Here is a 26,589-nt window from a genome sequence, read left to right on the forward strand (position 1 = left end):
CTTCCACTGAGAGGTCAGTTTAGCAGTGATTGATTGAAGTCAAGCTCCATTGAACATCCCAAAAAGTCAAGGGAGGCAGCGGTGTAAAAGTAAATTCTCAGGCTCCCAGCTCACATCCCACATCCAGGCCGCTCTTTAGAATCAGTCAGTGTGTGTTTTTGAGAGCATGTTCCCATTGACTGAACCCCTGTCAGTTACGTGGCCCACTTAGCACGAAGTTCAGTAATGTGTGAAAAACATCCAGGTCAAATGTGTGTGGCCTTTTCAAACAATTCTGCAACGTCTCACTGAAAAGATTCACTTTTTTCCCCAAAAGTCTAGCACTTGTTTTAACTAGGTAACATTCATCTACCACTTTAACATATAAAACAAAACCACAAAGTGGGTGCTTGGACACATTTTTAGTATTTATAACAGACCTTCCTGACTATTTATGGAGTTAAGAGATTGTAGAGGGTAAGAGCAACTCTACGAAATGCAGTTTATGCCTCACCTGTACCTGACCTCAGCTGAGCACTAAATCCACCTCCATAATAAATAAACTACAAAGTGTGAAGAAATAAATGAAAGCAAAACCAAGCATTTACCAATGCAGACCTCAATCCACCTACATAACTACATCCACAGTCAAAAACAGCCATTGTGTTTTATCTGTTTTGCACATTAACGGCTCAAAAGATGCACTGCAAAAACAGCACCGGCATTTTTTACACTTTAATATAGGGACAGTAGCGAGAGAGATGAAAATAATAATAAATAGCCTACATTTAATTTAATTTCTCATGCTGATGGTCAGTAAACCATGGAACCGCAGAGAGGAAAAGACAGTTAACTCACTTTTGCAGCCACTCGATGATCTTGTCTTTGCTCCGAAGTTGAGGAAGCGTGTACTTCTCCTCGCCCTTTTCAAAGTACTTCACTGTGGGGAAGCCTGAGATTTTAAACCGCTCTCCGATGGACTTGTGAATGGTGGCATCCACTGCTGCCAGTGCACCTGGGCTCTAAAACCATACAGATATATAAAGAGAGAAAGTTTCAGCTTAAAAACAACACTATATGTTATCTGACAGCTGATTAATCAAAATACATAAAGATAATAAAAAACATAGATCCTACATGTTGGACATTGTTGGTCCATTTGTTAAATAAAAAAAAGCCTGTGCAAACTGATCTTTTTCAAAGTGATCGAGGTGCCAAGCAATTTAGAGATACTAATTTTTAATCCAAATCACTCTCTAAAAACTTTCCAGCAATTATGGAACTCATTAAGTTTCAAATGTCTACGCACAACTTAATTAAAATCATGAGGCTACATAATTTGAGAAGAGAGCAGGCTGTCATTTTAATACTGATTGTGTTCTGTGGTTGAAGGGACCTCCTGTAGGTGGAGTAGATGAGATGCATAATTATTCAACAATTTCAAAAGCTCAGGAGAGGAGATTGAGAATACAGCCATCAGTTATCTCAAATTTAAGTTCAAATGGTACATTTTAAAACCACTTTCTGTTTATCTACAGATAGAATATATCTGTCTTTATATCGAACTGGTTTAAAATGTTAGGGAATGTTAATGTTAACATATTAATTCATGTGATTTAAAAACAACAACAACAAAAAATTATTTGCAATGGATGCATTTCGGGAAATATCATATCTGTTATTTTTTTCTGCGAGAGGGATACAAAGAACACCGCTGCATAAATATACCCAACAAATTGCAGAAAATTATATTTACACACGAAGGCCTAATGTATAGACAGATTTATGCATTTTAAAAGCAATCAATTTGTTGAAGTTATGGAGACAACAAGCAAGTCTTTTAATGAAATGACAGCACAACTTGGCACAGCTTTGTTCCCACCATTATATAGATGCAGAATGGATTGTCATCATGAATGTTTCCTCAGCTTAAACTTAATTAACTGCCTCTATTTGCAAACATCTGTCAGTGGGATACCTTAAATCTATAATGAGAGCCTGAGACATTATCACAAACAAAGAATTGTGTTTGAGTTGAGGCACCAACCCTGCAGGGGCCAAATAATCTACGGACAGCTATCGGATCTGTGAGCCAATTAGAAGTGTATGCAAACCAAACTGCTTTACAACCAATACACAAACACATCTCATTAAAGCAACGGCACTGCATTTCAACAAGACACTTGAGAGATAAGCTCGGCCACTTCAATTTCTCCACCATCCACTTGCAAAATGTCATGTTCGCAACCCTGTCGTATATGCACATTTAAACACCCTTATTCCAAACTCTCAGCAAAATGCAAATTCAAAATATTTTTGACACGTGGACTCTCTCTTTAAACTGTGCGTATGGCCGAGAGCAAAAGTAATGAGAAAAATAAATGACTTCAGCTCTCTCAAGGGAGAAGAAGTGAGGACTAGAGCATGCATTAGATAATGCATAACATGTCGTTATTGAACTCTGGGAAGAGCATCACTCTGAGTAGCTCCAAGCTGAAGGTCAGAGGGACGGCACAGAGGAAATGGAAAATGAGATAAATACTCAAACTAGAAGGCTCTGGTGACTGCAATTGGCCTGCAACTGTGGACTAGAGAGCAGAGCCAGCACAGCGGACAGCCCTGGAAAATGAGAAACACACCACTCACACAACATCGCCAGAGATGTTTGTGAACTGTAATTGTCTCATGTTGTAACTTTAAAGCTTAAAAAAAACCATCATATCATGGAAGGACAGACATTCTGAATCGAAAGTTTGTTGAAGAGTAAAACATTATTTTGGGATTTGCCACAGGGTGTTATTAAATTGTCTAGGATGATGGGAAATTACAATTGGCTTTTTCCAATCAAGTCAATTGGACACAGACTTTTTACAAAGAACGCCTCAAAGCAGAAATGAAACATCTAAAACCATTTCATTAAGTACACAGGTGCTATCCTGCCTCTATGTTCCCGCTTGCAAAGTCTAAGGATGTATGAATTTTACAACAAGCAAATATACAATCTCCATGTCAGAGATTTAGTATGAAGAAACTCACATCTGGGTCTTTGTTGAGGATCTCAGCAGCTTCATCATACTCTGGCTTCATCTTCTTACAGTGGCCACACCCTAAAAACCATCACAAGGAAGAAAATCTGAACGTGAATCATTTTAACTTTAGCACGTAACCAAAAAAAGTTTGAGAAACAAAAATGTTTTTACAAAATTTATACAGTAGGGCCATCAAAGTTAATGTGCACTAGCATAATGATTTTTTACATTCACCAGACTTTATAATATTACTACTTCACTCTGCTTTCTAGATTGATCACAAATTATGACATTAATTGTAATTTTTATTCTGTTGACAGCATTAGTTTTTAACAGTGTGAAAAACTAAAACACGCATGTAGTTCTGTAAAAAGATTTTGTTGAACAAAACAAACAAATGTAAGCAACAGTTCAAAAGTTTGGGGTCAGGAAGATTTTTTGAAAGAAATTAATACTTTTATTCAGCAAGGATACATTAAATTGACCAAAAGCGACAGTAAAGATTTTTACATCCATACAAAAGATTTTGATTTCAAATAAATACTGTTCTTTTGAATGTTCTCTTCATCAATGAATCATGAAAAACATGCATCACAGTTTCCACAAAAATATTAAGCTGTGTTGTCAAAAAGAAAATGTTACTTAAGCGTCAAATCAGCATATCAGACTGATTTCTGAAGGATCTTGTGATACTGAGTAATGGCTGCAGAAAATTCAGCTTTGCCATCATAGGATTAAATTGCATTTTAAAATATTAATATTACAATAGAAAAGTTATTTTAAATTGTAATAATATTTCACATTATTAGTGTCATACAGTAACTGTATTTTACAAATAAATGCAGCCTCGTGAGCATAGGAACTGTTTTAAACCTTTCCCAGTGTAAATAAATCCAATCTAAAGTTACGAAAGGTAGTGTTTATACATCAGAACATTTAGAAAACCCTGCTATAAATGATTAGCCAGAGGTGGTTTGATGCCTGGCCTGCTTTGATTGTTTTAAAGAGGTTTTGGTCAAACTGGAAGACCAGCTAAACACCAACAAACCATCTTTTAAGGCCGTTTTTTTTTTTTTCTTCCAACAGGGCTGTCATGCATAATTGACATAGCATGAAAACAGCAGCAACTCAATATCCATAAAAGACTACAACATGAAATGATCAGAATCATCTGGAAAGAAATTATATTTCCCTTCCAAGTATTTAAAGATATTCCTTTCCAATTCTCCACCTCTTACATAATCATAACAGCCTTTCCAGTAAACGTAAACCAGAGCTCACTACGTCAAGCTTGGATTTATTATGCATTTATTTACACTATGGGAATATGAAAAAAATCTGGTCACGTATTTATAAATGTGTTTGCATTTTTGCTAAGAATGATGCAACTGTTTTTTTTTTTATTAATAGAAGTGATACACGGAATTTGCACACTGAAGGGGTTCAGTATGCATTGCGTCTCATAGTTAATCCGATGCAGAGAAAGGGTAATTTTTTTTCCACCTAACTCAGCAGTGTCGATTATGTGTGTCGAGAGGACAAACCGATGTTGTCATTGGCATGATGATAACTGCGTGCATGTGAACAGAGGTTTGTGTCTAAACAAGGATATTGCATTTGGTCTAGCTGATGAGAATGTAAACGAGTCCATACCTTCTCCGTGTATTCATGTGGAGAGAGAGTTTGTGTATATACTATAGGATCAGTGGCAGATTGGTAGGATCCAGGAAATGAATATGTTCTATCAGAAGTGTTTAATCAAAAATGTATGAAACCTGAGAGCCATCTTCCTACAATCACTATAAAAGCAACCTCCCAAGAAACTGAAGTACTACCAACATGCTTAAATCAGCAAATCTGTGTTTGGCAGATTCATCTGAGAATAAAATTGATAGACAAAAACATCAACAGCACACAAGTGCAATTCAACCAATATAAAAAAAAGATTTTTGTCTCTCTTTGAACTCCTAAATAGACTTGAAAATGACTGGTAATGATCCTCATACTGTAAAATATCCATGTACTGTACAATGATTTTACATGACACTCCAATGTACTTTGTCGTGGAAATTTTAAACTGTATATTAAACTAACCATGTTTCTAACATCTAACCTTATAACTTTAACATCTAACAATTTGAACAGGGTGTACTATGACAAAACCAATGGAAAACTTTGACTGTGTGCGTATGTATGTATGTAAAAATAACATAGTTCGGGAAATGAAACTAGACAGTCTGTTAGAATCTTGTGATTAACAGATGAAGTCATAATTAAGATCAAAGTTTGCTTTACCTAGTAACATAGGGGTTTGCATATGAAGAACCAATCAAATAATGGGGAAATTATGTAATGCAGCCTGACATTTATGCCATACCCCGATTCTATATAAACTGTTGTATATGTGTTTTACGGTGGGAGTCTCAATGGAATTTGCCTGAGATCCTCCGGCCTTGATTCTTCTTGGGAGAGTTCTCTGAGAACTGCTCGAAGACTCTCCCGGCCGTTATTAAAGCATTTAGAGGACATTTGCTGATGTCTGTCTGTTAATTTCTGCTGCGCAGCAGGTTAGTTTAGGAAAACAAGTTAGACTAGGAGATATCAAGTGGGGACGTCGATTTGTAGACGAGACTCAGATAGACTAAACGTCGACAGTAGACGTTAGGGGACGTCGATTTGTAGACGAGACCCAGATAGTAAGAGACTCAGCCAGTTGTCGACTGAAGACGCATGGAGCTGGAGTATAAAGGTTATTAAGTGTCGATTTGTAGACGCTAGATAGTCGGGTTTAGGGAAAAAATCCACAACAACTTCAAATAGTACTATGGTTCTACCTTAGAATGTGAAACATTATGGTGTTATTATAATAACATTTCCAAAAAAACATGGTAATTCAGTGATTTTGACAACTTTCTTGCCAACATAATTCTAACAAGTGGGGATAGTTCACCCAAAAATGAAAATTATGTCATCATTTACACACCCTCATGTTGTTACAACCCTGTAGGATTTCCTTTCTCTTGTAGAACTCAAAAAAGGTGAATGTCACTGGCTTTAATTGATCAAGTTGAAGGAATTAAGGAATTTGTACGGGTTTGGAATGACATAAGTGACAATTTTAATTTTTAAGTGCACTATCCCTTTAACTACCCCTAAATTTGAATGTCACTCAAGCCCCACGACCATCCCTTAACCGAACCCTAAAATCACATTGGTTAATAGATACAGTATATTCTTCCAGAAACAATAAAGATGATTATTGTAAAAATCAGTCACCATGACCAGCAAGAGCCGTGTTGCTAATACTCACAGGGAGCGTAGAACATGACCAAGGCTGAAGGATGCTCCTGCAGGAACGTGTCAAAAGAATCATCTGTCAGATGGAAGACCGCTGAGCTGGACTCTGACCAGGGCACCTCTGGAGTTTTAGGCTGTGGAGGCTGAGGGCTATGCAACATAAACACAAGTAGTTAAAATCATTTCCTTTAGTCGATGTTTTTGTTGTCTCAAAGCCTATGAACTTAATGACTCAGCTACATGACTCAAAACTCTCCAGATGACTAATGAGTCACCTAAGCTCTAAGTTGGACACTGCCAGTACACATCAGTACACTACATCTGGTGGGGAACAGTCACACCCACATGACTGAAGAGAGCTAGTCTGAGCCTGCAATTCACATCTGTCTCCTGATGGGCCCTGTGCCCATACAAGAACAGTCCAAGTGATTCCCTCGTATAGCGCAAAGAGTCAAAAGCTTGGCTCCTAGTGCATCGGCTGAACAAAGACTAGCCAGAGGCAGCTAGAAAACTCAACCATTCAGTGGGTAAAATGCACTTAATGGTAGGGTTTGCTAATGTTTTCCCTTTTCTTCATTCAAAATTAAGTACACTGAATGGTTGGGTTTGCTAGAGGTTTCACTTTACTTTTGGGGTGGGCGATCTGACGATTTTATATCGTGATCGATCTTGAAGACGTCCACAATCTACTTCTCAAGCGAATCGTGGAGATCTGATCTTTTATGTCCTCATAATAATGTTAAAACGACAACAATGACTGCCTACTAGATGGCTGTGCTGATTGGCCAAATTATATCATATGTGTCTATCATGTGTCTTTCAAGCGTGGTGAACATTTTGACAACTGATTTTTTATATTTCAATTTTGTGTTTTAAATTGCACAAAGAGATAAATCCATAGGCTTGTTCCAGTCTGGATATTCTCTATAGTACATCTCAACATTGGGAAGATTGTGATTCAGATCATGGATGGTGATTATGTGTTATAGGATCATAACTTTATTTTTTGGGAAGATCGCCCACCACCCCTACTTTACTTCATTCAAATTTAATTCTACAAGACAAGCCAGGGACATCTGCAAGTGTTTTGAGAGCAGGAAGTCACAATTGGAATCTCTTAACATGCACTTGTATTAGTCAGTCAATCAACTGCAGCTATCATATAGTTTATGGGATTGCAATAATGATTTTCTGTTTCTCACAAACTATAGACCACCCACAGTCCCTACACTGACTGTCTCATGGGTATACAGCACACAAAAATGGTAAGAGCTGACTGAAAACGCTAGTTCCAAACGAATTGGTTAGCAACTTTTATTGTGTTCATATACTTTTAAGTGTTTATAATGTACACTCGAAAAAATGCAGGGTTGTTTTAACCCAAATTTGGGTCAAATATGGACAAACACTAGCCTAGAAATCTAGATGCACCCTAGCGGCAGCAAAATTTATTTTGCAGCCAGGGTAGTCTAGCAACTCTCCGTTGACTTTCGGAGCTGTAAAAACCTAAATTGGGTCAGGCCAATCACATCGTGTATAGAGTAGGCGGGGCAGGCTTAACATAATGACGACAGATTTGCGACGGTTCCCTGCTACTTGAAAACAAAGAATGGCTGCTGCTGCTGGAGAACAGTCTTTCGAATCGGCTTTGGCCGCGACTCTGGAGGACTTGGATTTAAGTTTTTCTTTGAGAAAAGAGCAAAGAACGGCACTTAAGTCATTCTTAAAAAAGGAAGATGTGTTCGTAGTTTTGCCGGCCAGATTCAAAAGTTGAATCTATCAACTCTAACGTTAGCTCCGCTGTTGGGAAAACGCTCTGGTTGGGTGAAGCGCTGTCCTATTGCGTGCAGAGGGAATTTGAAAGACAGCCGTTTATCCCGCCCCTCGGATTGAGCCGTGTCTATGGAGAGTTGCCAGACCTAACATCTTGATGTAGGTCTGGCTTGCCAGGCTAGACAAACACAGTTGTTGGGTTACATTTTTAAATTTCATTTTTAACCCAACGGTTGGGTTTGTTCATATTTGACCCAAATTTGGGTTAAAACATTTTGTTTTTATATTTTTTAGCATTTTGCATCAGTGATAATTTTTGAGGAACAACCAATCACTGGATTTTTTTGCCTGGTTACTGGCATTAAAAATACAAGGCTTCTAACAAACTATTAATGTGTCTTGTTATAGCACTCAATTCAAATGTGACTTGTACATAGGCTGTCACTCTGTCAGTTTGATAGTTGGTTAAGACACTGCAGAGAGCTTAAAGCCTCATCACATCTCTGTTAGGAGGCACAGAGGACTGTTTACATCCAGTGTTTTACAGTGCACATCATTTCTTTCACACCACAGTTCCTGTAAAACACCCCCTGGATAATGGTGGAGACCGTGGGCAGAAGTCCGAGATGTCACACCTCTTCAAAACATGGTGATTCTTTACAGCTTTTAAGATAGTAAAGGGTGTTAGAATGAATGAAGAGAGGCTGTGTGTGTTTGTTGAAAGCTGAAAAAAAGTGTAGATTATTTATTGACTCACTTTTTCAACCAATCAGCGATGTCTTTGGAGGTGGCTCCGTAATTCTCATAGTGATGCAAGAATTTCCCCTTCCTTTTTGGAAAAAGAACAAAAAAAGGACAGAATAATTCTTTATGATTAATCATAAACTGGCTGAGGAAATCCAATCAAAAACAAATAATTTCATCATGAGCATGATGTGTTTTTAATTTCATCATGAGCATTGTAAAATAGGTCAGAGCCGTGGCTTAGTGATTAGCAAACATGCCCATGCCACAGTGCTTGCATAAGACTCCAGATCAATCCAGGCCGATCGTGTCCTATCACGATTCCATTATTTCCTGTCCTCTCTCTACTGTCTGTATAAAACCATGGCCAAAAGTTTGTAAAACAGAAAAGTTTGTTTAAAGCTGTTAGCATTGATTTACAAAAAAGAAAATAGTTCAAATCTTGCCTTCTTTCAAAAAAAAGGACACACTAAATGGGAGAAGTCAATATTTATTAGCACTTATTTTCTTAACATAAATTGCACTAGACAGCGTAGGATATTTGTACCCACACAAAAAAGACGCAAGGCACCCAAGACCGCTGCTCGCTTTTTGCCATCCAAAATAAACATTTTAAACGAGCGTTTGACTCAAAGCTAATTAAGCCATTTGGCCCAGGGCTCTTAGCATAATCAAAGAGCTCAGCAAGCAGCCTTTGTGCTCTTACTAATCCATACAAGCACAAGCAGATCATGAATGTATACAGAAATGCTCTTGAACACAGCTGAATGTGGAAGAATGCTTCAAACATCAGAAACTCAAGTTTTATCTGCCATCATCTGCTCCCGTTCCGTGACTCAGAATAATCTGCAGCGAGTGAGAGCTTAGCGGAGACGCCGGCAGTGGACTGCCATTTGTAACTGTCACTAATCAGTTAGGATCCACAAGCGCTGTGACAACCCAAACAAAGAAATATAATAATGAAGTGTATAACCCATGTCCATCAAACGGAATTATCACTTTAGTGTCAGGCTAAATCTGGAGTCTGAAAAAAACATTTTTGCCTTCCATTTTCAAATTCCAATTGAACTCAAAACCTTACTAAACTAAACTAAACTAAAATAAACTAAAATAAAATAATGCTTACTTTGATCAGTGATCACAGACATAGAATGCATTACTGAAATATCAAGTGATTCGAAAGAGCAGTGATGAGGTGGGGAGGTGTGGGCGCAAAGATCTGGCATTTACGCGAAAGACCGTGTTTAATTACCTTCTAGTAATTAAAACAGCTGTATAATGAAGGAGCACTAAACAGAAGCTAAATGCACACAGCTGCAGCCGCAAGTATAAATATACATGCAAAAGACTCTGGACAAATTGCCTCATGCAGAGAATACACATTAACATTCTCTGATTCATTTAAAATCATAAATCATCCCTTTTGCTGAGGCTATTAGTTCTAGCATTCTACATATAAAAAGCTGCCCCAAAAATGTCTTAGAAATGAATTCATTGTAACCTTTGGAATTTAATATGCATTATGCAAAGATTATTTTGAGGAAGAAACGAGTAATTTTTCAAATAATGCATTTCGCTTCTCTACCCCCGCAATGCTACGTTGTGTATCAGTTAAGAACATTTTGTGCAACTATAAGTTTAAAATACTTCAATTTTTTTTTACTAGAATTACCATATTTTAGGCATTTTTGGAACTTTTGATAGATGAACAGTATAACTTAATGAAAGTTTCATTGGAAATCTTTATTTTGGACTTTCTTCTTTCTTTCGCCATTATTTAACAGTGTTTTTGTCAGTAACATGAAATTAAAACAATAAAAACCGTTGATTTACCACATTTAAAAGTAACACTCCAAGTAGACAGTTTTGATGCTGGCATTTCATGTACTTCATGTAACTCGTGAAAAGCACTGACGTCTCCAAAAATCCTTTCAAAACATTTGTTGTGTATGAGACGAAGCCAGTGGCCCTTAATTGGACTGTAGAAAAAGTACCATTCTGATCCATCTTTCCCAGGCTCCTTCAGAACAAATGCATCAAAATGTATAACCCTATAACACTAGTGTTATAATAAAGCAAAACTGGTTTAAGGGGGAAAAAAAGTATTATGGGTAGGGCTGGTAGATATATATCAAATACTTAAAAAATACTTACAATGATTTTGCTTGCACCATAAACTTGAATGAAAATTTTTTTGGCCATTAGGTTTCTTACATTTAAGTTACATTAAATGTCCTTCATATTTTGTGGAATTAAATCATTTACTTGACAACAATGACTGTTTGGTTGAAATAATGGTTGCCACTTTATTGTACAGTATGTGCATTACAGTGTATTTGCCTAAGAAAGTACTGGGTAACTACATTGGTTAAATTTAGTTTTAAGGGTAGGATCAAGGTTAGTACCTAGTTATTACTGAGTTATTGTAATTACTATAATAAGTACACAGTATGTACATGGGGAAAAGGACTGTAAAATAAAGTGCTACCAAAATAATAATAAAAATCCATTTAAGCCATTGCATAGCAAATATATATATAAATAGAGATATATACTGTGACATCAAAAGGCTGAAAAATATAAAAAGATCCTTTATAGCTATTTCACTCAGCTCCAATGTTTGGCAAATTAGTCCATTTGATTCAGTTCAATTGGTGACATTGTTTGTGTTTAGAAGTTTTTACGAAGAATCAAACTTACTCAAAGTAGCAGAAGGTTGGGTAGCCCTTGACGCTGAACTCCTGTTTGAGCCCGTCAAACTCCGCCGGGTGCACGTTCATCCCAGCCAACACCTACACCAAAGCAATGAATTAGCTTCCAAACAAACAATCCCTGTCTAGCACCTCAAACACAGGAAAATGAAGATGAATGGCCACATCAGTGTACGCAGAAAGCTTGTCGATAGAGATGGCATGCAGTGAAGTGGCACGCAGTAAATATCCAACTCTTTCATGACATTGCAGGCTTGACCTGACATGCTAATCGCATCCCGAAAACAATTTCAAACCATTTTGGGTTGAAAATTTACTTTAAGTCACTACAGACTCAAATTACTTTGTGTTTGAATGCATCAAAACAAAAAAAAACCCTCATCCATTTCTATGGTGTGTCACATTGCTAAGTTGAAAAATTATAGCTTGTGCCCTAATTTCAAACAAAGTGCACTGTTATGACAGGCCATGCTTGATAATGAATTCTAAAATAAATGCATATTATCCCAGAGTGTCACAAATCGTCTCCGGTGCCTTGTTTGCATCCGTCAGGCCAATGAAAAATATGCAGACAAACTCTGCTGACCAGCGATTACTTCCTAAATCCATCAATGTTTCTGCAGCGCTATCAGCTTCTCGACACATGCACGTGGAAACTCAGAAACACAGGAGGCAGCAAATCTAAACATCGCGTCCATAGCATTCATTATCTAAATCTCTAAACGAGCAGCTTATTTTCTAGTGCTAACTCATCAGTCCAGGGTTAGAGAAATGAATACTGCTTATATCCCTCCGTATGTGGGGAAAAATAATTGTAGGTGTTACTATATATATATATATATATATATATATATATATATATATATATATATATATATATATATATATATATATATATATATATATATATATATATAGTAACACCTTACAATAATGTTCAATTTGTTAATGTTAGTTAATGCATTAGGTATTATAAACAAAGAATTAACTTTTATAGAATTTATTCATGCAGGTTCATGATCATACAGTATACTGTTTCTTGTTAATTAATGTTCATAATACTTATACTAATTATAGTACATGAAAGTTGAAATGTTAAAAATGTTAACATTAAACTAGATTAATAATTGCTGTACAAGCATTGTTCATTATTAGTTTATGATACCTAATGCATCATTAAGTAATGTTAAACCTTATTGTTAACATAATAGTAATAAATAAATTATCCTTGTTGTGTGTTTTTTCTTTATGCGATACATTTTTCAGTTTACCATTGAATAAAAGGAACATAAGAACCTTCAGCTGCACGATACTAACAAATGTTCTCTTGACTTACGCAAGCTTCCACGTTGACAACATTCCAGCTTTGACATTCACATTTTCTCCTTTAAAAACGTTTCACTTTGGACAATTTGACATTGAATGAATGTTCAACCATCTATGTTTGTGCTTCTGTGTACATTCTGTGATGTGAGATGGGGAGAAAGACAGAGGGAGATAAAAAAAGGGAAGGACTGAGAGAGAAAAATGTGTGGTGAAGTGTACTTTGAGTCTCCCGGCAGGGCACATAGAGATATTGAGCTGAGTTGGCATATAATCCATACTTCACCATAGACTTCAACAGCAGGAAGTACATCTTATAACTGTACTATGAAATCAGCAGAAGGGCTTTTAGGCAAAATTGCCTCTTGCTCAAATGAGGGGGAACTAAACGTTCTGTCAAAAAGGGACATCAATGGTTTCACAAAACATCCACCTGTTAAGTGATTCAACAACTGTACCAGATATGGTAAAGTAATACTAATAATTTTGGTTGAGATAGAGTCTAGCGAAAAAAAAAAAAAAAAAGGAAAGCAGAGTAATCAAAATGCCATGATTCTAACATGCTACTGTACTTACATATTTTCCTTTTGTCTCAGTGGCTGTTTGCTGGAAAATGGGCTGCATCCTTTTACATACACCACACCCTACATGTAGAAGAGATGTTAGAGGTTAAGGTGCGGTCACATTAGTGACATTTTAGCCGAAAATTCATTGGCAAAAAAACGGTCTGTTGTCAATGGTGTAGTAATGTATAAAATCACAGCAAACACATAAGTCCCTTTGGTCAGACTTTAGATTAGGGTCCAATTCTCACTATTATGACTTTTGCCTCAATAAACTTCTAATTATTGCTTATTAAGGGATGTAGATTATGGATGCAGAATGAGGCATTAATATGTGCTTTATAAGTACTAATAAACAGCCAATATCCTAATAATATGCATGCTAATAAGCGACTAGTTAATGGTGAGAATTGGACCCTAAACTAGTGTTACCATCACTTTTAAACCAAGCAGCTTTCCATTTGGTCAAAGTGCCAAATCCATGTGACCAACTTAAACCGTTGCCAAAATCTGAGTGGAGTTGGTAAGATACTGTAATGGTTTTGAAAGAAACCTCTTATGATCATCAATACAGCATTTATATAATCAAGAACACAGTAAAACAGTAATATTGTAAAATACTATTAAACTTTAAAATAACTTTTACATTTCTACTATGCAGATTTGGTGCTCAAGAAACTTGCCTAATTATTATCAATGTTGAAAAATATTGTGCTGCTTAATATTTTTGTGGAGACCGTTAAATTTGTTTCAGGCTTTGATGAATATAAAAATTATTAAGAACAGCATTTATTGGAAATGGAAGTCTTCCATAACATTGTAAATGTTTTACCAATTTATTGCATCTTTACTGAATACAATTATTAATTTCTTTAAAAAAATATCCTACTGACCCCAAACTGCAAGTTAAATTTATTCCCTAAATTTATTTATGAGTAATAGTAATAGCGATGATCTAATTCACCTTCTGGCTACAAGTTAAATTTAACCTTAAGAAGCACTTTTCAATGGATACTGTCTGGAGTCTTGGAGGGAAAAAATTAAATGTCAATCTAAATATGATTTCAGCTGACTCCTCATCTACAATACTTAACTATTGCAGTAATGAGCTTTTGGGCTCCTCTGGAACCCAAGGAATCAAGACTACACAAGGAACCCAACTACACAAGGAATCAAGATGAGTCTTTGGAAGTTAAACTTTTGCTAATGGTACATTGACAAATGCTGGACATCTTAATGAGATCACAACCACATTCACAACCTGCAGGCACACTCAATCACACTTTACAAGTTCTGTTTTGCTAGAATTTGGCACACCTTGCATGATTGCACACAGTTTGCATCATATGAAGTGTCTAGTGGTGGAAGATTACAAACAGGGGTGACTCACATGGGGCGTAAAACATCATGAGAATGGGCCGCTCCTCTTTTTTCAGCAGTTTCCGGAAATCCTGCGAGCCAAACAGGACAAAGTGAGTGAGTCAAACACTGGGTTGAGTGGCTATAACTTTTAGTAAAGTTTCAAATAATCTCAAAAACAACAAAGAAGAGCTGAGATTCCCTAGCCTCTTTCATTAGCATGTAATATATTGCTTCATTACTCCATCACACACCAGCACAGTGTGGCTGTTTTTGACTGAATCTGCCACCGTCATCTGCAGTGTCTGATATGTGTTTTTAAAAAGATGCTATTGCAGAACATTCAACTAAATTTATTTTAAATCTATTAAAGGTGGACAACGCAATTTAAGTATGTAAAATATTTAATTAACATTGAGGACCCTATTTTAACGATCTAAGCGCAAGTGCGTTTAGGGCGTGTCCGAATCCACTTTTGCTACTTTAACGATGGGAAAAGTGGTCGGCGTGCCTGGCACATGGTCTAAAAGGGTTTTCCCTATTCTCTTAGTGAGTAGCCTAATGGGTGTGTTTTGGGTGTAACGTGCAATAAATCAATCAGAGTCTCATCTCCCATTCCATTTAAAGGCCAGTTGCGCTCACGCCATGGTGAATTGCTATTTACATGGCGGAATTTGCCAGCGGAAAGACTGGACCAGAATGCAAACGGATCTGCTCGTGCAATAGCATCATCACATAGCCTTCACCATACCTAGAGATTGGCATGGTTTTATTTCAGTTAGCCTAATAGCTGGTTTGATTTGCATTGAGAGATGATCTTATGGAAAGTACTCCATGCCTCTAGGACATGCACATAGGACTTTTCCTATTTTTTTTAAATTAAGGCATTAAGTTCAATTTCCAAAAGATGATTTTTTATTCCTCTTTTTAGTCAACTTTAGCAAGGGTGTCTAAACTTATGCATAGCACTGTACATTTACTATATAAACAACGTGGCGCAGGATGTGAAAATGATAACTGCGTCGGGCTGAAACTAGCAAAAAACACTTGCAGGTGTATGGTAGGGCCATGAATTCATAGTTTGACTTTCCTGACAAAAATTATGTTTATCACTACTGTAATGTCTGGAAAATATTATCAATTATAATTTCGACCCTGTGTCTTGAAATTTTAGATTCAACTTTTTTCAGGCATTTAAAACCACACTTGTTCCTGGATACACAGTCCAGCTGCCAGATTTAGCCTCTAGAGACAGACGAATAGGAAGGTTCTTCTGATGCAGATTGCTCAGCTACAAGTCTTTTGTTCTGTGTGACATTCCCACACCTGATAAATACTCAGCAGAAAACCGATCTTCGCTGCAGTGTGCTTCAGAGAGCGATACTAACCTTCTCTGACTCTATGTGAACAACATCTTTAGCCTCAGGGTTCTCCTCCCACAGGGGGGCACCTGCAGGGTCTTTCAGGAAAGCCACCATGGACTAAAAGAGAAGTGAGAATAGATAGACACTTTGAAAAGAGACCATTGGAGAATCATCTTTCACTGTCAAAAGAAACTGCAAGTGCATTTATTTCTTTTTAACAGTGAATCACAGTGAGATTAGAGGTACGGATCTACAATAATAGAATGTACACTACTGTTCAAAAATGTTTAATGTTTTGTCTCTTATGCTCATCAAGGCTGCATTTATTTGATCAAAATACTGTAAAACAATAATGTTGTGAAATATTATTACAATTTAAAATCTGGTTTCCATTTTTATATATATTTTTAATTGCAATTTATTCCCGTGATGCAAAACTGGATTTTGGATCATTACTCCAGTCTTCAGTGTCACATGATCCTTCTGAAATCATTCTAATATGATGATTTGCTGCTCAAGAGGAAACATTTCTTATTATCAGTGTTGGAAACAGTTTTGCTGCTTAATATTTTTGTGTAAGTTGTGATCCATTTTTTGAGGATTCTTTGATTAACAGAAAGTTCAAAAGGACAACATTGATTTAAAATAGATTTATTTGTAACAAAAAGTATTTATTTTTAACTTTTAATCAATTTAATGCATCCTGCAGTAAATAAAAGTATTATATTCTTTCATGCTACTAAAATAATTTATATAAAATAAAATAAAAATGCAACCACAAATATTTTTCAGTTCATAAGTTCTTAGTATTTCTCTTTTTTTTTTTTTACTTTTTTAAAAGGAGTGTTACATTGTGTGTGGCATATTAGTATTTGCAGTGGCATAAATTGGTTATTGAACATTTACATTTTAACTACTGAAATTTTGACTTTTGGTCATTTTGCTAATTTAGGTAATATTCCAAACTTGTTCTAAGCATGATCTAAATTGAACATAAAAAGTATGGAGATTTATCACCAATGAAAAAAGTTTCACTCTTGCACAATTACACTAACTTATTTCCTAATCTATGAATCCTACACATTAGGAACAAATCACTCCCTTGACATAAAGTGCTCAGAGTACAGTGTTATTGCTATACCAAGGGAAAATGAAGAGCAATATGTGATACTTAACAGCAGGTACATTTAAAAAGAGCTCTCCATTTTTTCCACACCAGTGCCGCCAGCGAACATGTCCCATCACTGTTTCATCATCCAGCATAGCTCAGCTCATTCATTTTTAACATATTCACATTACAGCTCTTCTCATTCCAGAGCCATTCATCAATGCCTCGTCACATTCGCTCATAATTGAGCTGAAAGGCGTGTGGAGAATGAGATAGGTGAGAGAAACCAATGGGAGACAAATTTGATTCGTCTACTTATGAAGCTTGGACTTCTGGTTCTTGAGGCGGAGTACTATGAAATAACAGCCATGGGGAAACTGTGGGCGTCAAGCGGATAAATAACAACAAAGAGCGAATCATCCACTCACAGATGACAGAGTATGCATCCAAAAATGCACAGACGAAATTTTCTGAAAATGCGGATTGTCAATCCATGTGTCTAACAAAGAAATATTAATAAACTGGATTCTGAAAGAGGCTTCAAAAAAGCTGTGATTTTTGTTAAAGATGCCTTCATTAAAATGCAATTTTCTGAAAAATTACCTTAAATGTGGATGGTCTGTTGTATTCCGTGTGGAAGGTCCCATCCCTAAAAGGAATACAAAACTACAAGATGAATTGCTGAGCTCATGGTTCTCAGGAATAATTCGTAAGACCTTCATCTACCATTGGATCTCAGAAAATGAAGACTTTTCTTACTTGTAATGCAGGACCTCGACTCCTTTGGTTTTTGAGCTGGGATCTACCTTGACTTTTTTACAGAGTTTGCGGCCTTCTGAATCCCTGTGGAGGGAAACGTACAGAAAAAACATGAATATTCAAATCGCATAAAATAATCACACATAGTAGTACATATAAAACAGTTGTTTTGATAGATATCAGCTTGGACAAATTTCTAATTTTAATAATTGCTTCCTTTTTAATTCATGTGTTGGAATTCCATTATAGTCGTATCCGACTCTGGGCGTTTCTATGGGCCATTTCCGCCATGCATAACGCCTTTTTCAGCTGTTCTATGCCAAGGCAGGTGATACTTTTGATGGTGTCGAGCCAACGTGTTTTTTGGCGGCCTCTTTTCCTTGTTCCACTAACTGTGCCAAGCATCATAGTATTTTCAAGTGAAGTTGTTCGCATCACACGGCCAAGATGAGCCGTAGTTTGGTCATTTTTCCCTCAAGTGACATCTCTGGTTTAATGCAGTCCAGGACCTCTCTGTTGGTATCCATTGCTGCATGGTATTCTTAAGAGCCTTCTCCAACACCACAACTCAAAGGCATCAATCCTCCTTCGATCAGTTTTTTTATTTCATAGTCCAGCTTTCACATCCATATGTTGATATAGGAAACACAATTGCCGAAGGAAACAACTGCATTTGGCTGTGAGGTTGATGTCTTTGCTCTTCCAGATTTGGTGCATGCTTAGCATTGCATTACATCCTAATGAAATTCATTATTTCAGGTGTGCAGTCTCCAGTTTGGTCGATCATAGTCCCATCTTTTCACTTTCCTTTTGAACTTTTACTATAAGGTGTTTCAAGACCATCTTTGGTTTCTGCTAATAAGGTTGTCTCATCAGCATAGCGGAAATTATTGATATTTCTGCCGCCAATTTTCACATCTATTTCTGAATCTTTCCAGACATAATTTCTTAATTACAATTTTGCACTTTGTTTGCTGCCTGAATTCAAACTTAGTAATTGAATTGGATATTAAAGATATTATCAATTCAAGCATGAATGGCACACGACCCTAGTAGAAATGCAAGGAAAACAAAGTTTGAAGCAACCATGTTCAGTACAGTGTCTGCAAGCACAATCAATTAACTTCATACTTTTTGTACAAACACAGAGGCGAAAGCGAACATCAAGTCATAGCGAATTATGCTCAACAAATATTATAATCACATTATTCTATTATAACACAGGCCCTTGAAGGACATTTGTCATGCAAATTGATGCAGCCAAAAAGTGAAGTGATACAATTAATGTCCCAAGACATTTAATAAATTGCTGTAGCAGCAATACGAGACCGCTCATGGGAAGCGACAGATGACCACAGCAATAAGCTAATGTAAGGGCCGCTTCTAAGTTTTGGCAAACCCTGTCAATCTTCTTCTTTTTTTTTGAAGGACAAGACATTCAGCATCCTTTGCTTCAGTGTATTATACATAAAGTCTGCCTGCTTGAATTCAGAGCCACAGGTCTCCAGATAAGAAAAGTTAAATGTTTTTTCCTCCTCGCTCTGCTTTAGTGACTTCTCACAGCTGAAAAGCATGCTTCAAAAAGTCCTGAGCATTAAATGGATTTTGTACGAATATGTGGTACTGGTGATAGACATTGCGTAGACAGCAAACATTCCACAATCCGGCACACTTTTCATCCCAAGCAGGACTCGACAATAAGACCTGCCTGATGTCTCGGGGTCAGCGTAAACGTCGCTCGGGACAGTTCACACAACTGTCACTTGCCAGATTTGGGCAGTGCTGCACCACGAAAGCTTATCATTTGCAAGTGTTTTTAAGCCTTGCCAATTTAAATATTCAAGCGCAAGAAGACACGAAAGAGAATCAATAGTGTGGGAAGTTGTGTGCGCGCACACATCCGAAGCCCAGAAAGCCGCTTCTCAGACAGCATGCAAATGCTGAATTAAGCTTTTCACATAATTTCACGCCAAAAAATTGCGTCAAAAATGCCAGTCTTGGCAAGTATCCTAGTAAACATAGTCAGCCTAATAAACCAACCTGCTGCTGTCTTTGTTTTAATGTTAATCAAACAACAAAGGACAAAGAAAAAAATAACTCACTGCTCTTTACTGAATGACTTTTGTAACTTTAATAAGAATTAATCTATATTTAATTTATACAGTGAAGACTGCTAGTTTTTCATTTGATTATTAATTTTCTCTACCTGAAAATTACTGCAAGACTTACCTGAAAAACTTAAAAAGCAGTGTTTATTTTATTTGTATGTTTGTTCTATTATATTTGTGCAATTGCTCGTAATTTGATTAGTTGTTCTTATTTTATTACTGACAGTTTACTTGTCTTTCACAATATTTGAATTTTTTATGAGTAAGGCTAGTAGTTTTTGGAGTCACAGCATTATTAAGGTTATTGATAAAAACAAAAACAAAGATAATAATTTTATGTATTTATTACTTTTTTGTGGTAGACAAAATTTTGGCAGGGCAAGTAAAAACATTTACCGCTGGACCGACCGGGCAAGTAGATTTTTTAAGCATTAATTCCATGTGCTTTATTGTGGGAAATATTAGATATGTTAGATAAACTTATCTAACATAAAATCAGTGTAGCATGAAAAGTAGCTAGATTTAAACATCAAATGTCTTTATAGTAAAGTCATTTGGACCCTTTCTACATAAGTAAACATTTGCAGCTCTCAATTTTGACACAAAAAGTAATACATTTATCATGCTCAACAATTCAATTTTGACACAAAAAGTAATACATTTATCATGCTCAACAATTCAACCCTGTTACTCAAATTATTGTAAGAAAACATTATCAACAACCAACAATATTTTAAAATGGAAATACAAGTTAAATAAATAACAATTACACATTTGGTTTCAAACTAGTAGCAAGCTCTAGGAATTCAAATTTGATGTGCATTTCAAAAACAGAAATGGCAAATCATAGAAAATGAACCGAGGATACATAACTGCACATTTAATATTTAGTTTAACTTCCTGACTGAGGCTGACAATCAATTTTCTGAAAATTAAGTGTCTACTTTTAACTGGCCAATTGATGAAAAAACAAATACAGCCTTTGTTTCTAAGGGTTTCTGGCCCTATTTGTATCCTATTTATGGCAAAGTGCCACAGAGGGATTCAAAATTCAGTGCTCGCTAAATTCATTGTACAAAAAAAACGAACACTCCAGTTCCAGACAAATCCATCTTTGTCATACAGCCAATGACATAAACAAAACAAAAAAACAACAGCAACAGAGCACTCTATCTTAACACTCACACCTCAACAGAATCTGAGAACAGAAAAGACCCACGATTACCTGGTCCCACTGTCACCGCACATCCACCCACACCCTCCCAAACAGATCCAGATCGCTCCATTGAAAAGACTTCCCTTCCCTTGAGCGATAATGAGCATGGAAATGTATTACATAAGGACAAATAAGAGCAGAGAGGACTCAGCAGCGATCTAAAGCTCCATGCTAATGGAAATTCAAAGACACAGAATTCAATTATGCTTCTGACAGCATCCGCCCCCAACCGGCTCCATCCCTTAAAGGTAGATGAGACACCATCATTAGCGTTCCACATTTCCCACATAACGCCTTTGTGGGAGGACCGATATAGGTGCAGCGGAGATCAGAGCTCATTCTGTCATGTGGGAAACTCAATTAGGCATGCTGTGTGTTGAACGAACTGACTCAGGATCACAGATGGCAATAAGCACACATGCGTAGACATACACCTTCATACCCTCCTCAGCCTCTATGAAATAAATGGTCATCCTTTTCAAGCACCATACGCTATTCTAAAGCATGAGTCATGGGTCAAGTCAATAAGTTTTGCGTGCAGGGGGGTTTGGAAGTGGGTATCCAAGGCTCAAAATTGCGAAAGAGGAAAAACAGTTAGTGGCCGAGATTGCTGTCTTCAAACAAGTTGAGTGGAAAAAAATTAAGTTGAAAGCCAAGAAAAGTTGGAAGGTCCGAGGAAAAAGTAGCTGGCCTATTTCAACAAATTTTCGCAAAATATCCAATTGGATCGTTCAGACTCCAGGATTATTGCATTCCCATTTTCTTCACTCTGATCCCACTCTGTCCATGACCTACTTCCTTAATGGTCTCCCCCAGTGGATTGTAGTTGGCCATCTCTCAGGTCCCTGTCATCTGTAGAAAATGTGTGGGCATATCTCTGCTTTGCTCTATCACACTGCTGCCTGTGAGGAGGTACTTTTTTTAAACCCAGCTTTATATAAGTTGTTCACAAGGGGACTCAATGTACCCAAGATGGTCTCAAAAAGGTGCTTTATGGATTGGTTCTGGAAAAAGAAACGATGCTTGGCTAAGCTAGAACAGGCTTCACATCCTACCATTTATCAAGAAATGATTCAGAGGCAAGCTTTGATTGCTAATTATCAGAAACATCTAAACTACTTTTGTGATATCTCTTTCTAAAAGCAGAGAAATACGCTGAGAAGATGCTGAGAACTAGAATGCAATGGAACAAGATAAGCCACAAGACAATACAAGGTACTCACCACAGACATTGTTGTAAACATGACCTGTGCAATAATTTAGGCTTAAGGGGCAAATTATGAATAATCAAACGGTGCATTTGCATACTATCTGAGTAGGTACTACATTTCAATTAGAACTTACTTCTCGACTGTTAAAAAAGTATGTTATATATAATATGAACAGAGTAGTAAACTCAGACATACTAGTATTATGTGACCTACCAGCGTCAATTGCGTCGCTTCACTGCTATTTATAATTTTTTTTACTGTGGCTTCATGGGATAGTAAAGTGTCCATTGAATGCGCACTTCAGAATCTCGGCGGAAGTAGTAGGTCATCCGGGTGCTTTCTGCCTAGTGTTTTTCGAATACTATTCGGACATACTACTCTGTTAGCGTATTGTTTTTGAAGCGTATTGTAAGTATTCGATGTCAGACACAGTATAATTCTCCTGGGCATTTTAAGATAAAAATAGTTCAAGGTTCTACATTAACATACAGTTTGACCATAAATATCCTCTCTAGTCTAAAAACGGCATCTATTATCTTCATACCGCATGTACTGCTGTTTATGTTATTACGTCACAGCTGGTATGAAGACACAATATCAGTATTAGAGAAACACCAACAATTTGATCAGGATGTCGGCTGCCTCAAGCTTAGTGGCAAAAAAGTACACTTGCAGTAACCTGCTGCTCGAATACAAGAGCCAAATCGATGGAGACTCACCCACAATTCACCCAGGCGATGGTACCCTGACCTTTCACGGCCTGAGCCACATCAGACAGCAGCTTTAGATGAGAATCTCCAGACGAAGCTGAGGAACCACAAAAAAACACATTAAGAAGACTGTAGAAGAAGCTGTAAAACCATTAAATATCATAAGCTTGTATCCAATGTAAGCGGATGGTCTCCAACACTGTCCCCATGGCACCTGGAAGCCCACATTGAGCCTGCATGTCGCCCACAGAGAGCACATGCTATTAATAGCCTCAATTATAATGCTTGAATTCACTTTATTTCTCTTTTTTTTCTTTCATGATACATGAAATTAAAGAAAATAACTTTTAACATTTTACATACCATTAAAATATTTAATGTTTTTAAAATTATTTTACAAATTAATTTTCACATTTAGCCAATGCTTCTGATCTGCATTCTCATGGCCTACTTAGCAAGCAATTGCTAGCTCAAAAGATCTCTGTGTGAGTGAGTGTGAGAGAGAAAATCTGTTTTGTAGTGTTTTGATTGGCGTTTACATGAAAGTTTTTCATTCTGATTGCTGTTAGACAGATTAATAACCGACTATTAGGCTGTATGTAAACACAGATACTTTGAACTAAAATATGTTTGCAGGGCAATACATACAAAAATAAATAATTAAAAAATTAAAGTAAAAGGAATGACGTGGATTCACATACAAACATGATTCCTATCACTCTCTTCAGAATAACATTTCAGGTGAAACACGGGAGTATAAGTGACTGTAAAGACTTTATAATGTTACAAAAATTCCTATTTCAAATAAATGCTGTTCATTTGAACTTTCTATTCATCAAAGAATCCTAAAAAAATAATCACAGTTTACACATAAATTTTAAGCAGCACAACTGTTTTTAACGTTGATAATAATAAGAAATGTTTCTTGAGCACCAAATCAGCAGAATAATTTCTGAAGGATCATGTGACACTGTAGACAGGAGTAATGTCTTACTAAAATTTGAATTTGTATAAAAATACAAAACAGTCATTTTGAATTGTAATAATTTCACAATATTACTGTTTTACTGTTTTTCTGAACTACAGTATTTGGGGAGTACATTAATGTCCAGATGTTCATAAAATCAAACTTAAGTTTTTTTTTAAATTGATATGAACTCAAGTTCACATAAAAAAGCGGCCTGGTCTAGAAATGCATATATATTTACGGATACGGTACATTGTTGCACATCCATCATTTCTTTAAAATGTGGGGTGAAGACTGTCATCAGGGCAAGTGCAATATTTACACCGTTTACTTGGTGATAAAAAGGGTAGACCTAAAATGTTTTCATCAAATATAAATGAATAAATAATATATATTTTAAAAATCCCAAAAAGTGAAGTGAATGTTGTTCTGCAATTTCACAAGCTTTTCAGCCCATAGTTCTCACTTTGATAATGAAAGCAATTTGCCAACACACCTCAGTATGGAACAACAGCGCACAGCGTGAATGTACTAAGTGTAAAAACACAGTGACAGTTTTACTACACCACAGATTTACAAATTTGTGAGAGTCTCTGATCTAATACTACCTCACTGAACCTGCAATCTGCTTTTGTTACCATTAATCACACCGGCCAAGGTCAAAGGTACAATAATTTCAGGGTTCTACCTATCAGTACGTCTTGGTTTTAATCTAACAAACCGAGTTGAAGCCAATACCTTTCTGAATGAGAAGTGTCTGTTTACCACCTGATCATGAATGTGTTCCTATAGTCTAAAGCAACTATCACAGTTAGCAGGATGCATCTAATGGAAATGCACAGGATGAGCAGCGCTAGTCAGCCATCAATCAAACGCACTGTTCGATACACAGTCTTATCCAATGACCTCATGCGCTCGAAATGAGTCGTGAATTATGAAACTAATAAATCTTGCACAGCAAAACCTTGAGAGGCTCTTTCCTTGCTTTGTGGGTGGGAGATTGTTTATGGACTGTTCATCCATACGGTACCCATAAATGGCCCTGTGCCTGCAAGATTTGCTAATAACAGCCAGGAGTGATGCAAATGAATATGCAGTGTTAGGGGGTGTTTTTTTTCTAATAGCTGGGAGGGAGAGAAGCATTACATTAAGTTGAGGGTGCTGAAGTTTTTATGCTTCTCTGTTCTTTAAGTTCTTCTCTGTCTATGGCCATTAGATTTATATTTACTCAGCTAATGAGTGTGGTAAGTAGAGAAAACTCCAAGTGTACAGAAGGTCAAGTATGTAAAGGCGCCAACATGCTTTTGATAGTGAAAGCAAACTTGACGTACCTATTGTGACATTTAATATCTCACAAAAGTGAGTACACCCCTCACATTTCAGCAAAGATTTTAGTATATCTTCTCAAGGGACAATACTATAGAAATGAAACTTGGATATATTTTAGAGTAGTCAATGTGCTGCTTGTATAGCAGTGTATATTTACTGTCCTCTGAAAATAACTCAACACACAGCCATTATTGTCAAAATAGCTGGCAACAAAAGTGAGTACACCCTACGTTATAATAGCTGGATGTCATTTAACCATGCAAAGCCACATGTCCTATTCATAATGTTCATGTTTTTGTCTTCTTGACAGGACCATACAAATTTGTGTATCTTGTATTAGAGCAGTTACATTTTGTGCTTTGAGTACAATTCTCTCATACTGACTACTGGATTTTCAACATGGCACCTCATGGCAAATAGCTCTCTAAGGATTTGAGAATTAGAATTGTTGCTCTCCACAAAGATGACCTAGGCTATAATATGATTGGTAACCCCCTGAAACTGAGTTACAGTACAGGCCAGGGTCATACAGAGGTTTTCCAAGACGGGTTACACTTGGAACAGGCTTCGCAAGGGTCAATCAAATAAGCTGAGTCCTCGTGCTGTGCGTTAGGTGCAGAAGCTGGCTTAAAAAAACAGACGCATGATTGTGCCAGCATTGCTTTAGAGGTCGCAGAAGCCGAAGGTCAGCTTAGACCATACACCGCACACTGCAACAAGTCGGTTTACATGGCCGTCGCCCCAGAAGGAAGCCTCTTCTGGAGCTGGCTCACGAGAAAGCCTGCAAACAGTTTGCTGAAAGCAACCTGTCCGAGAGCATGAATTACTGGAACCATGTCCTGTGGTCTGATGAGACTAAGGTAAATTTGTCTGGCTCAGGTGGTGTCCAGCATGTGTATCGATGCCTGAGGAGTACCAAGAAAATTGTGTCTTGCCTACAGTAAAGCATGGTGGTGGTAGTATCATGGTCTGGGGCTGCATGAGTGCAGGTACTGGGGAGCTGCGCTTCATTGAGGGAAACATGGATTTCAACATGTAC

At 36.9% G+C, this 26,589-nt stretch overlaps 1 protein-coding gene across 1 annotated transcript in view; it reads right to left on the bottom strand.

The window, feature by feature from the left end:
• pdia5 (protein disulfide isomerase family A, member 5) overlaps window positions 1–26,589 on the bottom strand; it is a 56,926-nt gene that overhangs the window by 18,564 nt on the left and 11,773 nt on the right. The window contains exons 3-13 of the mRNA XM_081368257.1: window positions 23,264–23,351; window positions 18,010–18,093; window positions 17,854–17,899; window positions 16,167–16,259; window positions 14,810–14,870; window positions 13,433–13,500; window positions 11,523–11,614; window positions 8,836–8,907; window positions 6,319–6,455; window positions 3,016–3,086; window positions 838–1,001 (exon numbers count right to left, since the gene is read on the bottom strand). Coding sequence (XP_081224383.1) covers window positions 838–1,001; window positions 3,016–3,086; window positions 6,319–6,455; window positions 8,836–8,907; window positions 11,523–11,614; window positions 13,433–13,500; window positions 14,810–14,870; window positions 16,167–16,259; window positions 17,854–17,899; window positions 18,010–18,093; window positions 23,264–23,351 — 976 coding nt within the window. The remainder of the gene's footprint in view (window positions 1–837; window positions 1,002–3,015; window positions 3,087–6,318; window positions 6,456–8,835; window positions 8,908–11,522; window positions 11,615–13,432; window positions 13,501–14,809; window positions 14,871–16,166; window positions 16,260–17,853; window positions 17,900–18,009; window positions 18,094–23,263; window positions 23,352–26,589) is intronic.

Source organism: Scardinius erythrophthalmus (genome assembly GCF_964197995.2).
Source record: "Scardinius erythrophthalmus genome assembly, chromosome: 6".
Taxonomy (NCBI): Eukaryota; Metazoa; Chordata; class Actinopteri; order Cypriniformes; family Leuciscidae; genus Scardinius; species Scardinius erythrophthalmus.